Genomic DNA, 16,102 nt, shown 5'->3' on the forward strand with positions numbered 1-16,102 from the left:
ATTTCCACTATGAGCCAGCCTTCAATGACCTCCCCTAAGTGACTCTCAGCATTTCATTTTGGACTCACGTTCCCCTGATGCAGCTTCTGAGGCGAGAGAACACACAGAGTTGTAGAAAGTATTAATACTTCACTTGATGAGCTGGGCAGTAGCTGTTTGAATAAATCTGCACTTCTCTTTTATCATTCGTCTGTCTTCAAGAATATTAAAGGACTGACTCTCCTCATGCCAGATGACAGACTTGATATTTAATCTTTGCTTTCCTCTTAAACTGTCATAGTTGTTATCTTAGTTGATGGGTTGTAAAGCAAAAGACACCACAGTTAACTGACTGCAAAATCATGAGACTGTAAATTACAGATTTATTCAGTGAGATGCTATGGCTGTGTATTTTTAACTGTGTAGGGCTCGTTTTTCTCACCAATGTAATAATTATTTTTTCTATATCAGATAGGAATAATCTGTAAATATTCAGGTAATTGGCCAACGTTTTCTCTTTTTTCTTGGTTGAATAGTCTCTTCAGTTCAGTGGTGGCTGTTCCTAAATGTTATTTGAGTAGCTTAACTAATTGAATAAAGTCATTTTAACTTTCATGATTTTCTGTTAAGTGAAATTCCTGCTCTCAGTATGTTAAACTGGTATGAAATTTTCTGCAACCAGGGGTCGGCGTACTGCTTTCCTGTGGGTTAGAGGTTTCCTGCACTGGAAATACAGTACTCCAGGATTACTGTTATGGAAAATCAACTTTGTCACTGGCTCCCAGCCCTGTGCAGGGAAATGTTTTTTTCAGGGATCGTGCCCTGGAGATGAAAATCAGGTTCTAACAATGTTTCCTTTTTACATGGAGTTATCTGCAGCCATGCATGGGAAAAAGAGCAGAATAAAATAAAATTTGCCTGCTTTCTGAAGATAACTCAGCCTTAGCTCACTTGTCAGCCATGCTTGGTGTTAAAAACTTGTCAGATCAGTTGACTTCCACAGCACTTGGCTATTGCATTTATGTTTATTCTTTTGTTTTTCCTCATCTAGCATATCAGTGACAAAAATTATCTAATTGTTTTCATTGTCACAGCCACAGGAGAGCTTAATTATACATAAGCACTTGGCTGTCATCTTTTTTCCTCTCACTTTTTTCTGGTCTGGGTCTTCCCAGTGCTGTGTTCCTAATATCCAGCTGCATAGGTCTCCAATTTAAATGAATTATGATAATTAAAATCACCATGTAGATGATAAAAGGTGAGAAAGTACCCCAGTCACTTATCCATGAACATTCTGTCTTTGTTGACAAGAATTTCTTACAAGCTAGGGATTATAAACCATGGGTTTGAGCTTAGAAACCTGCTTCTTTGGGTTCCAGGTTGTTTATTGCATTCATCAGCTCTCCACTTCAGCAACCAGAAGTGTGCTAACTCCTATTCAGGGTTGGCAAAATGGCAATTTTTTTCCTTCTTGCATTAAAACCATTTTGCATTAAAACCATTTTGCCTTCTTTCAAAAGCCTACTAGGCATGATGATTGTTCCCAGTGTCCGAATAATGGAAGCCCTATTGCCCGTTGGTTTGTCCCTACTGTAGCCATGTCTTTAAGTTACCCTGTGCTACTCATGTTTGGTATGTATGAAGAACTGAAGCAAGTTCAGAGATAGAACATTTTTACCCTACCCCATCTTCCCAATTTGTTTTTGCTATAACCTGTATGGTCTAGTTGAATCTACTTTTCTCAGTCTGTTTTTGGCATTAAAAACTTCCTAAAAATAGATTTATTTTCAGTGGTAAAATGCTATGGATCTCTGTTACTAAAGATAAACATTTTCCAAAATGACTTTAATACATTATTTACTTGTTTAACAGATTTTTTTTTTATTGCCTACCATGTGGGAGACATTATCAGGCACTATGGCTGCAAGACAAAATCCCTGCCCTCAAGAACCTAATATTTTACTGGAAGTTAACCAAAATGCACTATTAAGCAAATAAATTAACTAGGAAATTTTATTTTCTGGTAAGAGTGATAAAGAAAATAATGAGGTTGATTGGCCAGGTGCAGTGGCTTATGCCTGTAATCCCAGCACTTTGGGAGGCCGAAGTGGGTGAGTCACTTGAGGCCAGGAATTCAAAACCAGCTCCGTCTCTACTAAAATATAAAAATTAGCTGGGTGTGGTGGTGGTGCATGCTGGTAGTCCCAGCTACACGGGAGGCTGAGGCAGGAGAATCACTTGAACCCGGGAGGCGGAGGTTCCAGTGAGCCGAGGTTGTGCCACTGCACTCCAGCCTGGGCAACAGAGCAAGACTCCATCTCAAATAAATAAATAAATAATTTGATATAATAGAAAGTAGCTGAGAGCAAGAGAAAGATTTCATAAGATGAAGTAGTCAGGAAAGACTTGTCTGGGAATTGCCCTCTGACCCAAAACCTAAAGGATGAAAATGAGCTAGGCTTTCAAGGGGAAGTGCATTCCTGGCAGAAGGTGAGGAAGTGCAAAGGCTCTGTGGCAGAAAACTACTTGAGGTTCTTGATATGCAGCAGGGAAGTCAGTGCTAACTAAATCATAGTGAGCAAGGGGCAAAGGTTTGAAACTTGGGAAGGTGACAGACTGCAGTACTTTGTAAGCCAGGCACAGAGTTTGGGTTTTATTCTCTGAGTAAAATGGGAAGCCATTACAGCATTTCAAGGCAGGATGGTGACTCGATTTGATTAATGTTTTGAAAAGACCGCTCAGGTTGTTTTGTGGTGAATGGATGATTGGAAACCAAGAGCAAAAGCCGGACAGCTAGTTAGGAGACCATTGCCAATATCCAGGTGAGAGACATTGTTGGTTAGGACGTAAGAGAGGAAGAGAAATGGAGAGGCTTGAGATGTATTTTGGAGTTAGAGCCAATAGGATATGCTCATTTCATTCCTACATCTGTCTAGTTTATAGATATGGAAATTGAGTCCCAAAGAGATTAAAGTAATTGATTTAAGTTTATACAGTAAAAAACAGAGCTAGATTTCGAATGCTTTGCTAGAGGTTCTGAAACTTCAGTGTGCATCACAATCACTTGGAAGTCTTATTACAACACAGAATTCTGGGTCTCATTCTATGTTCCCAGTGGGAACATACCAGATGGAGGCTTTGATTTGGTAAGTCCAGGGTAGAACCAAGCATTTGCATTTCTAGTAAGTTCCCAAGTAATGCTGATGCTGCTTGTCTGGGAACCACATAGTGAGAATGCTCTATGTTTAGGTTGTCCACCCATGGTATTGTGAAGCTGAAGATTAAATTGCATGCAAGAGAAGGTGTTCCTGCTACTCTGGAAAGCTAACAGCTTACTGTCACATCAGGCATTTTAGCCAGTCTACACAAAGTAGAATGAGAGCGCTAAGGCAATTATCTTTGAAGAAAGGAAAGGGAAATATAAAATGGATTTAATTCACTTGGTAATTATTCATCTTTGCACTTCATTCTGTCTCTGTAGTCACTTCCTTTTTGCCCAAAAAGACTGATAGAATTATAGTCATCATTTAGTAGAATGAAGTGTGAACTAAAAGAGCCTGATATTTAATATCTTTGTACAGTTTCTTCTCTTTGTAACAGGTGTTATGAGAGTTAAACCATCTTCATAATTAGGAAATGGGGAATATAATATTTGAGCAGTAAACAAGGCTGTATTTCACAGAATCCAGTAATACTTAAGCTGGAAGCAACTGCTGGGGCCAACCCTTTGATTTTTATAATTAAAGAAAATAAGATCCAGAGATATAAAATAACTTATTCAAGGTAATGCAGTGAATGGGAATCACAGCTAGAACTGCTTTTTTCTGCTATTCTACCTGTGTTACTTTTCCTGCCAATACAACATTTTGATACAATAGGTAAGGTGAAAAAAATCCATCAATCATCCAGATACTCTTTCTTGCGTTTTCCATTACCAGTGTCACAAATGAAAACATCTGGATGAACAACTGACTTTTTCACTTTCTATTTTCTAAGTTGGTCACCTGGTTATTGAGTCCAAAAAAACTCTTTTTTTCTTCTTCAAATTACATGTAAGACTAAATGTCTAGACCCTTTGTGCTACAGTCCTTTGCCTCTAAAGGCAAAACTGTAGGCTTGATGACACTGCAAATGGTGTTTGAGTATCTCTAAGGTCATCAATTAATGAATACTGAAGCATCTTACGCAGAGCATACTAATTCCCCATGGATGTGCTATGTATATGTGATCACAAGATAATATTCAGCCTACAAAGAAGCTTAAAGGACAGAGTAACCAAAAATTGAACACAGTAGATAAGGTAATTTCACAGTAGGGCAATAGTTTGCTTAATTGTCCTAGACAGAACTGATATTGATACCCTCAATTCCCCTGTCACTTAAGATAAAGTCAACAATTTTTGTTTCTTTCTTTCATCTGATAGTTCCAATAAAGTATGTTGCTACAGTTTTTAAGGGGTACGCATTAAGCAAACGTTGCGAATAATAGAGAGAATTAATACAGGAGTGGAGGCATAAAGTCCTCACCTAATAAGAAACGTTAAGCCATGAAAAAAAGAGTCATATCAAGGACAATATATTGAAATGCAATTCAAGTCATCTCACTCTATAGTCCCAGAGAAGGCAAAATGTCGCCGTTACATTTTTTTATTCACCAATGAATATTGTTTAAATTTACTTATAGGAGGTTTTGCTTAAGTTGATTCGTTTATCTAAAAGTTCCTCTGCTTGTCTAAGCAGGAGGGCTCAAACTGTTGGTTTAAGGACTCCTTTTTACCCTGAAAAATTATTGGATACCTCAAAGAGCCTTTGTTTATGTGAGTTATATCTACCCATATATGCCATATAATTAATTTAAATCGAGAATTTAACTTAGAACTTAATTTCCTTTAAAATGACAAAAATACAACCAGTATCTGTTAGAAATAATTAACATAAGAAAACTGACTATATTTTTCCGAACAAAAATATTTAATGAAAAGAGTAGCATGGTTTATATTTTTGCAAATCTCTTTAATGTCTGTCTTACTAGAATAAAAGTGCATTCTCCTATATACTTCTGTATTCAGTCTGTCATGATATTTTGTTTTGATTGAAGTATATGAAGAAAATATGGTCTGACACCTATATAATTGGAAAGAGAGGACATAATGGACTCTCTTAGGGAAACCTGGGGACCTACAATGGTTCTTAGATTGCACTTTAAGAAGGATACATTCAAAAGAATGCTACCATTGTCATTTGCATTAGGGTTGGACATTTTTTGAGAGGCTCTGGACAGAGAATGGATGTTGGAGCCAAGCAGGCCTGTGTACCATTGCTAACTGAGCTACTTTCTGAATCTGGATGTTATTGTCTCTGGGCCTTACCTATAAAATGAGTACAAGTCCACTTAACCTGAATATTATTATGAGGTTTAGAAATGATGTGCATAAAGTGAAGCTGATTAGATATTCCATATATTAGTAGTTTCCATTATTGGTTGCATTTGGGACTGAACTCAAGGTGTATAAGGGAAAGAGAAGGGGATGGATTCAGCTGAGTAAGAGCAGATTGAGGGAAACACTAGGTAGAGGCTTTGAAGATTAAAAAAATAAAAGAAAGAAATATAGAGAAATGAATCTGTGTAAGGTTAGAGTCATAGCTTGATTGATCTGGGTATAACTGAGTAAATCGGGCCCAACAGCCTTTTTGAAAATCCACATATTGCTGACTTACAATGTTTTTATTCTATAACTCATTTATAAAGTTCTGAACTGACTTATTGGAGTGGACGACAAAGACCCTTATTCACCAAGAGCTGTGGATTCAATGGGCATAGTTGGATAGAAAGTAAGAGATGTAGGTAAAACCAGATGGCAGAAGACTTCATTTTCATTTATGTATTTGTTAATTTATTTTCGAGACAGGGTCTTGCTCTGTCCCCCAGGCTGGAGTACAGTGGTACGATCTCAGCTCACTGTGATTCTCACGCCTCAGCCTCCTGAGTAGCTGGGACTACAGACAGGCACCACCATGCCCGGCTAATTTTTGTATTTTTAGGAAAGATGAGGTTTCACCATGTTGGCCAGGCTGGTTTCAAACTCCTGACCTCAGATGATCCACCTGCCTCGGCCTCCCAAAGTGCTGGGATTACAGGCATGAGCCACCACACCTGGTCAGATGGCAGAAGACTTTCAATATTAACCTAAAGATATGAAATAATGATAATGTTCTCCTAATTTTCATAACATTTACAGGAGGCAGAGCACATTCAGAAATCTTACTTGTTATCTCGTATACAGATTACTTCCTACAGTTATATTTGCTTTATGTATTCATGAATACCTATTAATAGAAATATGCCAGCTTTGAGTTGCCTTCTAGTGTATCTTCATATAGTTGGTTTTTATATCTGAACTTGAGTTTATCCTTGCTATCCGTGCTATCTGTAAAAGGATTGGCCTATGGGAGATGCCATCTCCCATAACATTGCCAGAAGCAAGTCAGTTGTAACTTATGTAGAGATGAAAAAGCCATAAATAAGAGTGTGTGAATGAAGTACAAATTAACAGAAAAACTAGGAGAACTATGAATCCTGTTGGTTTAAGAGACAATCTAAAGGCTAAAGGTTTCCCTTATTAAAATCAAAAGGAGGGGCTGTGTGCAGTGGCTCACGCCTGTAATCCCAGCACTTTGGGAGTCTGAGGCAGGTGGATCACGAGGTCAGGAGATCAAGACCATCCTGGCTAACACGGTGAAACCCCGTCTCTACTAAAAACACAAAAAATTAGCTGGGCGTGGTGGTGGGCGCCTGTAGTCCCAGCTACTCGGGAGACTGAGGCAGGAGAATGGCGTGAACCCGGGAGGCGGAGCTTGCAGCGAGCCGAGATCGCGCCACCGCACTCCAGCCTGGGTGACAGAGCGAGACTCCGTCTCAAAAAAAAAAAAAAAAAAAAAAAAAATCAAATCAAATCAAATCAAAAGGAGTGTTAGACATCATTAGGTCCAAACGAATCTGAATTCAAGGAGAAAACAGGCTTCCAATCCCCAGACTGCATTTCCAAAGCTGTTCTTATAATACAAGATATCAGCCAGTATCAGCAAAGTATGTGCATGTTTCTCAAGGTACTTTTTTTAGCATGAAATTTCACAAGAAATTCTCAATATTTAATACAAAGCAAGGCTGCAGCAAGGAAGCAGCCTTGCGGTGTGTTAAATATTGAGAATTTGAATGAATGTGGAAGGGAGTGCCTTCCAAGAACCCTGAGAGCTTCATGGAATTGAGTTTGAAGACCCCTGTGAGGAGACTGATTGGTGTGTGGGGAGTGGATGAGAGTCTGAAGCCAGAGAAGCGCAGATGATCCGTGCTGAACAAACACCAAAGATGGACCTTGCCCTGAAATCCAACATGCATATTTCTTGTAGAGCTGGTCCTTCTTTTCAGTGACTTCTGCCAACTGGAAGTCGGGGGTTTATGAGAAGACTGTAATAACAAACTGGAAGACTCTCTTAAGTAGCATTGGAAAATGACTATTTCTCGTGCCAATACTAGGAACACTGAATTTGAGGTAATATGAGAATTTCTTGATGATTCTGTCAATTGCATAAGAATCCCAGGCAGGAGATAGAGATTTGGGAAGCATCTATATATATAGGTGGTAAACGAAAGCCAAGTAATTATCTCCAGACTCATAAAGTCTACTATCATTAAAATTCTTAAGCAATGTCAGTGAAACTCCCGCATTCCCTGAACATGATTCATCTTCTCCAAAATTGTGTCCGCAACCAGAAATAACTGTGAATGTCTACAGGTCATCTTTGTAATAGTAATTTAGAGGGTTTTTTTTTTTTTTTTTTTGCCATCACATCCTTTCTTTTATATTTTTAAATTTCTAAGGCCTAAGGCATATGTTGGCATTTCTTTCGGTTACAAATTTCTGTTTTTAGAAAATCGAAGTGCCAAATACTCCTGAGAATTGTTTGACCCACTGAGTTTAAATTATATCTGCCTGCAATATAAATTATTATTGGATAAGATGCTTGTACAATTCCAGTGGCTGGAATACACAAACGCTGATTTAGGTCATTTCTGGCAGTTATTGAACAAAAGATTGAAATGAAGAGATTGTTTATCTATCCAAGAGACAAAGTGTGTCACAGAGTCAAATCCCAGCACAAGCATTTAACATTATATTTGAATTTGTAGTTTGAGAACAACACTTAAGGAGTCCTAGAAGAATTCTTTTGTTTCAAATCTTGAAAGAATATGAAAGTTCAAAACAGATGGTTCTCTTTTAATATGTGAATGTGTTTAATTCTGCTTAATATGTGGGCTCTGTATATATTACAAAAAAAAAAAAGACATTTAGAAATGGCTTCTGAAATAATAGTATTGAACTAACCTGTTCAGGCCTTCCTCTGAGTTGATATAGGTTGAGTATCTCTTACCTGAAATGCTTGGGACCAGAAGTGTTTCAGATTTTAGGTTTTTTAGGATTTTGGAATATTTCAACCCAAGCCTAAACATGAAGTTTATTTATGTTTTAGATATACCTTATACACACAGCCTGAAGGTAATTTATGCAACATTTTAATATTTTGCATAATTTAATGCATGAAACAAAGTTTTCACTGTATTTGACTATGACCAGCCTTATGAGATCAAGTGTGAAATTTTCCACTTGTGGCATCATGGTGGCCCTCAAAAACTTGTGAATTTTAGAGCATTTCAGATTTTAGATCTTCAGATTAGGGATGTTCAACCTGTGTTTAGACATGGAGTTATAAAATATAGTTGAACCTTGATATTAAGCGATAAATACCCTGTACCCAATGCATTATCACAAAAGGGGAGGGGCTAATGATGTGTCTTATAATATGCTTAACTGGGATTTTTGTTATCTAAGGACTTTGAACTAGATAACCCCCCCGCCAAATATGGAGATACATGAGTCATTTTCATCAAGCACATGACTTCATTTATTCTAGTTTGAAAAACTCACTCGTTTAGATATGATTCATCCAATCTAAGTGAGCAGGAGTGAAAACCTTTACTACATGGGCTTTTGCCCTGTAGATTTGCAAATGGCGTGTTAAGATAAAGACTATCTCTCTTTGTCACATATATAATATGATACTTCATTTCTGATCTTCATGGGCCCACGTTCAGATATTCACTTTGAGAGGAATATGTTTATATCAGTTCAAATTTGTCTTCTATGAATTAATTTTACTTTAAAAATAAAGAAAGTGCCAGGTGATCTCCCACAGACACTGAATTTTTTGTTGATTTCACCTTGGCCAGCACAAATAACTACCACTGAGTATTCTCATCTGTTCCTTGACCTCCATAACCCTGTGGGAAGAGACAGAATGAGCCCTCAGAAGTAGTTAACTAGTTAGAACTTTGCAAGGTCTTTTCAAAATTCTCTCCAGTCCCTCCCTTCTCTGCCTCACCTGCTTCTTGAGATTGCAAGGTTTTGCTTCCAGCTTTCTGCATTTTTGCAAAAAAGCAATAAGAAAGCCCAAGTGTTACAGGAAATCTCTGACATTGAAATCTCTCTCTCTGCATGTGATTTTGATGTTTCCTTTTTGAACTTCAACTTGACATTGCTTCATAAGTTATATTTGCCCTTCCGTTTTTTTCCTCACTCTCTTTCAAAAGTTTGGCTTCATTGTTAATATTCCTCACATACTTCTGTGGCTTTTCTTGTTTGCTTTGTTTTCATGGACGCTGTAGGGGTCAATATTCAGCAGGTTGAATGTGAAATCAGGCATGCAACTGCATTAGCCCTATCAGGGTTACACATCAAATTCTCCAAGCAGAGAACCTTTTTAGCTTCCTTTGCATTAGCAGCAGGAAGATAAAGAACAAGGAAGACTTGCAGCTCTTTTAAGGGTGTAGGTTATAACCCTTCATTCACGTTGATGTTTGTTGATGTTCTAAATTTTTTTGAAGTTGCCCTTTTGGCCTCCCCTCATATGCAGCAATGCATCATCCCATCAGTAGAGGATTTGTAAAACTGTGTTTTGCTCGTTGAAAAACATAAAATTGCTTATAGATGAGAAAAGAAAAAAGCAGCATTTATTCAAGGGCCTAGAGACCTCTGCTGGTTAAGTGATTTGTTGAGTGTTTTTCTAGTTTTGTTTATTATTGAAAAGGTGAAATACAGTTTGGCCTCAACAGTAGCAATTTCCTTTTGAATTAAAATTATGGATGATTTGAAACATTGTTGAGTGAAGATACTGAGGTCAAGTCAGCTGGAAGAGATGTTAAGAATAATGAGTAGCATCTCCTAATTAAATACTGATATCAACTTTGATTATTAGGTTTACCTTGGTAGGCATTACCCTGTAGAAATGCCCTGTGAACACATAAAGTTCCAGAATGACAGCTATGGTTATCTTCTGCATGACTTTGGGCTGAAGGTCTTCTACCTGAATATGTTTATCATTATTCTTAATGGCATGAATTGTGCTTGAGGCAAGATTTGATATTTATGAAGACTTTTTATGGAACATGGAATTAACATTGTCTTTATATCTATTGAAAATAAGGAAAGAAAATGTGACTTCAATGAAGTACAGAAAATGTATTATCATTTGGGCAGCGGGGGTAGTGGATAGCAGTGGGCAATGTGGGAATTAAGTGCTACTTTGAATTCTTGTGTTAGACTGTGGGCAGGACTTGATTTCCTGAGGAGGTTTGATAAAAATCAGAACTCATTTAAAGATTTGGGGTTCTAGGGTCCTATTCCTGTAGATAACATTCTATCAATATGAAATCAATAATAAACAATGATGATAGTCTTAAAGGAGAAAGGAATCATAAAATTGATCTATACAACATGTGGGAGTGAAGTATATTAGTGAGGGACAAGCTAAGCTATTCTCACAAAGGAGGCCCCAAAATAAAGTAGCTTAGATGAAAAGTTTATTTCTCTCTCACATTATTTTCCTCAAAAATGGCAGGTGGATGTGGAGCTGCTTTGCTCCACACGGTCATTCATGGTCCAAGGCTGACAGGTCAGCATTTTCATCCTATGTAGCTTCCATGTCTGCACCCAAGGCTATTTCAATTGCTGGTCTTTTCCAATCAGTGTGAAGGGGAAAGAAGAGGTTACGGAAAGTATCTTTAAGTGAATAACCCAGAAGTTGCTCTCAGCACTTTCACACACATACAGTTGGCATGAACTTGGTTACATAGTTACCTCTAGCTGCAAAGCAATCTGGCAAATGTAGTGCATACCTGGAAATATACCAGCCTGGTTAAAAGTGGGAGGGGGGTGATGGGAAGATATTGTCTACTGAAAGGAAAGAAGGAATAATAGATACTTACAGGACAGGGACAGTTAATTTTGCCATATGGTATTGCTAGTTTTATCCATTTTGCATTTAGCGATCAAAAGACTACAATATGAACCACAAAAATGGTATTCAGAGTAGGGTATAGGCACCTCCCTGAATTTCTCCCCAGTCTCGTTATTTGCATAACATCTGGAAAAGGAATTTTATTATAAGTGTACTTTTGCCCTTTGATTGAATATGATAAAAATAGATTGAGTACACACTGAATATACACCTTTCTTTGCTTTTTGGATGCCTATAGCTCAACCTAATTGGATTCAAAAAATAAATGATATTCACGTGGCCATGGAAGAAAATGTCTTTTGGGAATGTAAAGCAAATGGAAGGCCTAAGCCTACATACAGGTGGCTAAAAAATGGCGAACCTCTGCTAACTCGGGTAAGCAAGTTAATGGTAATTGTGTCTTAGTCTTGACTATAACGTTTAATATAGCCTCATTGCCGTGGAAACGGGAGAATGGTGAATTGTTTCTAAAATAATATACAGTGAAACACCATTATAGTGGAAAAAGTGAGAGTGAATGCAATTGATAAATAGAAAGTGCACTTAAATCCAATTCTCCAGCTTTCAATTAAGCTCTTGTACTAGATCTGTGGTCTTCAAAGATTAACATATGTGACTTTATAATGGGAAAGTTATGCAAAAGGTCTGGAACATGAAATTGCGCTAAGATACAAAGGAAGATACATTCCAGCATCCGCTACAGGAGAAGGGGCATTGACACAATGCAGGATATCCAGCTAAATAGAGAAACACTCTGACAAAGAAATCGGAATGAAGCAGGGGCAGAGCGGAGACCCTGAGAATGAGGAACAGTTGTGTCCAATTTAATTTTCCTTATGTATTTTCCTGCCGAACCTCAAATATTAATTGAAATTTGACATTTTCCTCAGGCTCCAAATTGAGAGGCAGTCTTTCACGCTCAGATTTCTTCCTCCAGTAGGCCACCCAGAAAAGAGTGCCTGCTCGGAGCAATGGCCCTCACATGAATCTACATGACAGGAAGAGAAAGGGGACTGTTTTGCCTAACCCACCCCCTGCCTCATGCATGTTCTCCATTTGCTGGAAGGGCTCCAGCTTGTCCATGATTCTGTCAATTATAAAAGCCAAACTCAAACAAATTGCGGGAGTATAGGTACCTAGGTACTGGTATTTTCCTTCTTTTGTGTAATTGTTACCAAAATGCCAGGGAGTTGGTCTAGGTCCTGTTGCTTGCTGTGCAGAGAGCCAATCACTGAGACAGTGAGTATTGCCAGGAAATAAGGCTTTGTTCAGGTGCTTTAGTCAAAGAGAATGGGAGATCAGTCTCAAATCCATCTCTCCAACCAACTAAAATTGGGAGTTTATGTAGCTGGGGAAGGGATGCAGCTGTGTGCAGGAAGGAATTAGGTGGGGGTACAGAGGCAACTATGACAGATGAAGGGTCTGGTGTCTCACTGTCTGGATGCCATGATCTAGTGAATTTGAGTCCCTTGCTTGAGGATCAGCCTCCTGAGGAGTGAACTCAGTGAGACCAATGTAAGTTTCAAGTTTTAAAACTAGGCAGGTCAATTTCTGGGTTTATTCAAAAACAGGTAATTATCACTTCTGTGGGACAATTGGGCTTGTTTCTTAATGTGAGGGAACATGAATATCTAGATTTGATCAAAGTCTAATAAAGTGTCCACTCAGCTAACTCACAACCCTGCGGCAAACAGAAAACTAGTACCTCTTTATAGAGAGAGAGAGAATGGCAGGTCTCCTGGAGAGGAGGAGATCCTTTTTGATACTTATGAAAATTGACACATAAGTTGTATATCCTCAGAGTGACAAATAAGGAGGATCTCCTGTGCCACGTACTAACTTTGCCCCCTTCAGATTGGCCACCAGATGGTCCTCAGCTTAAATCACACCACTGACAGCAATAAACTAAGGGAATATTAAACTATTAATACCTACATTTTTTAGTAAACCTCAACCAATATTAAATATTTGCCTCTGTTTCATCCAAGATTGTAATCCTATTAACCTTCAAAGTATCACCTGCACAAAATGTGAGTGTTTTAGGCACTCTAAACAGTAAATTTAGTTTTATTTCCGAAACCCCCTAACTCTGGTTAGTACAAAGCCTTAAAGTGAAAAAGCATTTTAAGTTTCAAGTTATTCTGTTTAGAGAGGATATTAATCTGAATGGCTCCACTATTAAATCAATGAGAACTCAAGAGAATCCTACAATTTAAATTCCATTTACCAACTGATGTACTGGTTGTTCCATTTAGCATCTGACCTGCCACAAATTTAGTTGACAGATAAATAGATCATGTTATGTAAATTGCTTATATGATGGCTATTTTCATCCCATTAAGCTTCCTTGATATTACACATGGTAAAATTGCCTTAAAGTCTCAGTTGTAGAAGGTCATTGTTTTTATGTTCCTCTTTTCTTTCACAGGATAGAATTCAAATTGAGCAAGGAACACTCAACATAACAATAGTGAACCTCTCAGATGCTGGCATGTATCAGTGTTTGGCAGAGAATAAACATGGAGTTATCTTTTCCAACGCAGAGCTTAGTGTTATAGGTGAGTCTTTATACTGGCAAGAAAAAAAAAAATAAAAACTCTTTAGATCACTAAACTAACTTGTTCTTTGCCAAGCATAAATGTTCAATCCAAGAAAAGGAGTAAAGAAATCTTTAGGCCAAAGATGCTACTCAAGAAACAAGTAATAAGCAAGTCTATAAGCAATAACAAGAGAACGCTTTCTAAATCCGCCTCTTCTGATGCTTACAATGGGGACCATGCTTCCCTTGGCACTCATTTTTATTCCTCTATTGACTGCACTTCTAAATTGAGCAAAGTTTTTGAGATGCTTTTTGGAGTCTGCTGCTGATTTGGTGCAAACTTGAGCTTGGAGGGAATAAGAGCTGACTTGGTTTGGAAAGGCTTATTTGAACAGCTGACAGAATAAACCCTGCTCTTCCACATCTGAATTTTTCCAGACTATGCATTGATGATCTTTCTTCCAACTGCGTCTTTCATCGTGTGCCACTTCCTCCCTCCTCTTCAGCTGCATTGACCTTTCTGTTCTGCATACTCACCATCCTCCCTTCCTCTGCAGGCCACTGGTGCATACTGAGTGCATCCTCTGCCTGAAACGCTTTTCCTTCCCCTCTTCATTTCTGTAACTCCTTCTCAGTTCCCATCTTCCAGCTTCACTGGTGCTTCCTCAGAAAGTCATGCTTGGGTCAACTATTCCTATTACAGATTTTTATACTATCTTTTACCTCTCCTTTATGAAAGATGCCACAGTTACAGTTTACATTTTTTTTTTGTGATCTTTCTATCTTTTTCTTCCACTGCATTTTAACCTCCCCGTGACGTCAAGGATCATAATTGGTTCAATTCATCATTTTATTCCCAGGACTTAATACAGTATTGAAGCACATAGTATGCACTCAATAAACATTGAATGAATGTAAGAATGAATGAGTGTGTTAAATGAATGAAGAAGTTGAGAGATTATTTTATTAAATGGATTAATAGATTAGGTCAGTAAAGAATCGAAAACATAGCTGAGTGAAAAGATAAATCTATGGACGTTAAAAAAAAAAGTTAAGACCAACAGCTTGCATTATCCTGTAGAAAAATTTTGAATTTGTCTATTATTATAAAAGAAGAGATGATAATGACAACTGAAAACACAAAAACAAATGCAAATGATTTGGGAACTGCCTCCTATTTTAGAGGCTTTCAGTAGTCATTCTCCTTGGTGAGAGCATAATGGAAGACTATGAATAAGAGAAAAACAGCACACAAAGGAGCTAATTCACATGCTCTGATAAATTGTCCAGTTTCAGAGTCCTGACTTTCCCTTATGAAAAACATTCATTGGTGCCTAGCATGTAAATCTTGCATATAGAAGTAAATGTTCTCAAGTAGAATGTACTTCCATTCTGTGCAGTGTAAAAAAATAAAAAGAAAGAAAAACTTCCACACTGCTCTTCTCACTAAGTTCATTAGCACTGACTCAAATCCTATCAAAGATAACGATTTTGAGATTTCATGGGGATGGAGCGTTTTTCAAAGAGGCCTAGTAATGGTTTTATGCTCTTGGCATAGCATCAGCATGGCTAGGCCTACTGGAATCCTCAACACACATACTTCTCACCCTATAAATATTAGGAACAATAATTTTCAACCCCTTCCAGGACACATATGATGATTCCCTTCTGCCCGGATTTGCTAACTATTGGTACTTGGAACTGAGTCTTTTGGAGTACAGTTCACCATGGCAGGATTGCTTAGGAGTTTATTCCAAAACAAGTGTGTTCTCTACTCTACTCTATGTCAGCTAGTTGGAAGAACAGCTAAAAGTGAGATGTGGCCTAATGAAATGAATCATAGTGTCTGAAAACCCTCTATATGAGCGCTAGCCAATTTATCAGTCTAGGGACCCTTTTATAATTTTAAGAGATTTTGTAGATCCCTTTATTAAAATAAGAAAATTTGATAGAAACAAATGACTCCAATAAAGTGAGAAAAGCTGCTTAATGATTTATATCTAGAGTGCCTACCCACAGCTGAAAGTAACAGAATATATGTGTATGTGTATGTGTACGCATAATGGCTTAAAACCACTCTGCATAGCCCTCCCCTCTCTCCCTCTAGTACTAGGATTCAAGGCCTGTTAGCTGGGAATCACTGTTCCAACTTTTACATTAAGGAGTTTATTTAAAAATCATTTCCAATTGGAACTGTTCAATTACAAATGAATTTTTGATCTGAGCTCTTAAG

General features: G+C 37.9%; 1 protein-coding gene across 7 annotated transcripts in view; it reads left to right on the forward strand.

Moving 5' to 3' along the window:
• The window catches only part of LOC100989577 (contactin-4), a 960,081-nt gene that overhangs the window by 788,643 nt on the left and 155,336 nt on the right, over positions 1-16,102 (forward strand). For all 7 annotated transcript variants that reach the window (XM_034955676.3, XM_063602085.1, XM_034955675.3 and 4 more), the window contains 2 exons: positions 11,569-11,705; positions 13,759-13,888. In XM_034955676.3, the coding sequence (XP_034811567.1) occupies positions 11,569-11,705; positions 13,759-13,888 (267 nt within the window). The remainder of the gene's footprint in view (positions 1-11,568; positions 11,706-13,758; positions 13,889-16,102) is intronic.

The sequence above is a fragment of the Pan paniscus genome, chromosome 2, assembly GCF_029289425.2.
Source record: "Pan paniscus chromosome 2, NHGRI_mPanPan1-v2.0_pri, whole genome shotgun sequence".
Taxonomy (NCBI): domain Eukaryota; kingdom Metazoa; phylum Chordata; class Mammalia; order Primates; family Hominidae; genus Pan; species Pan paniscus.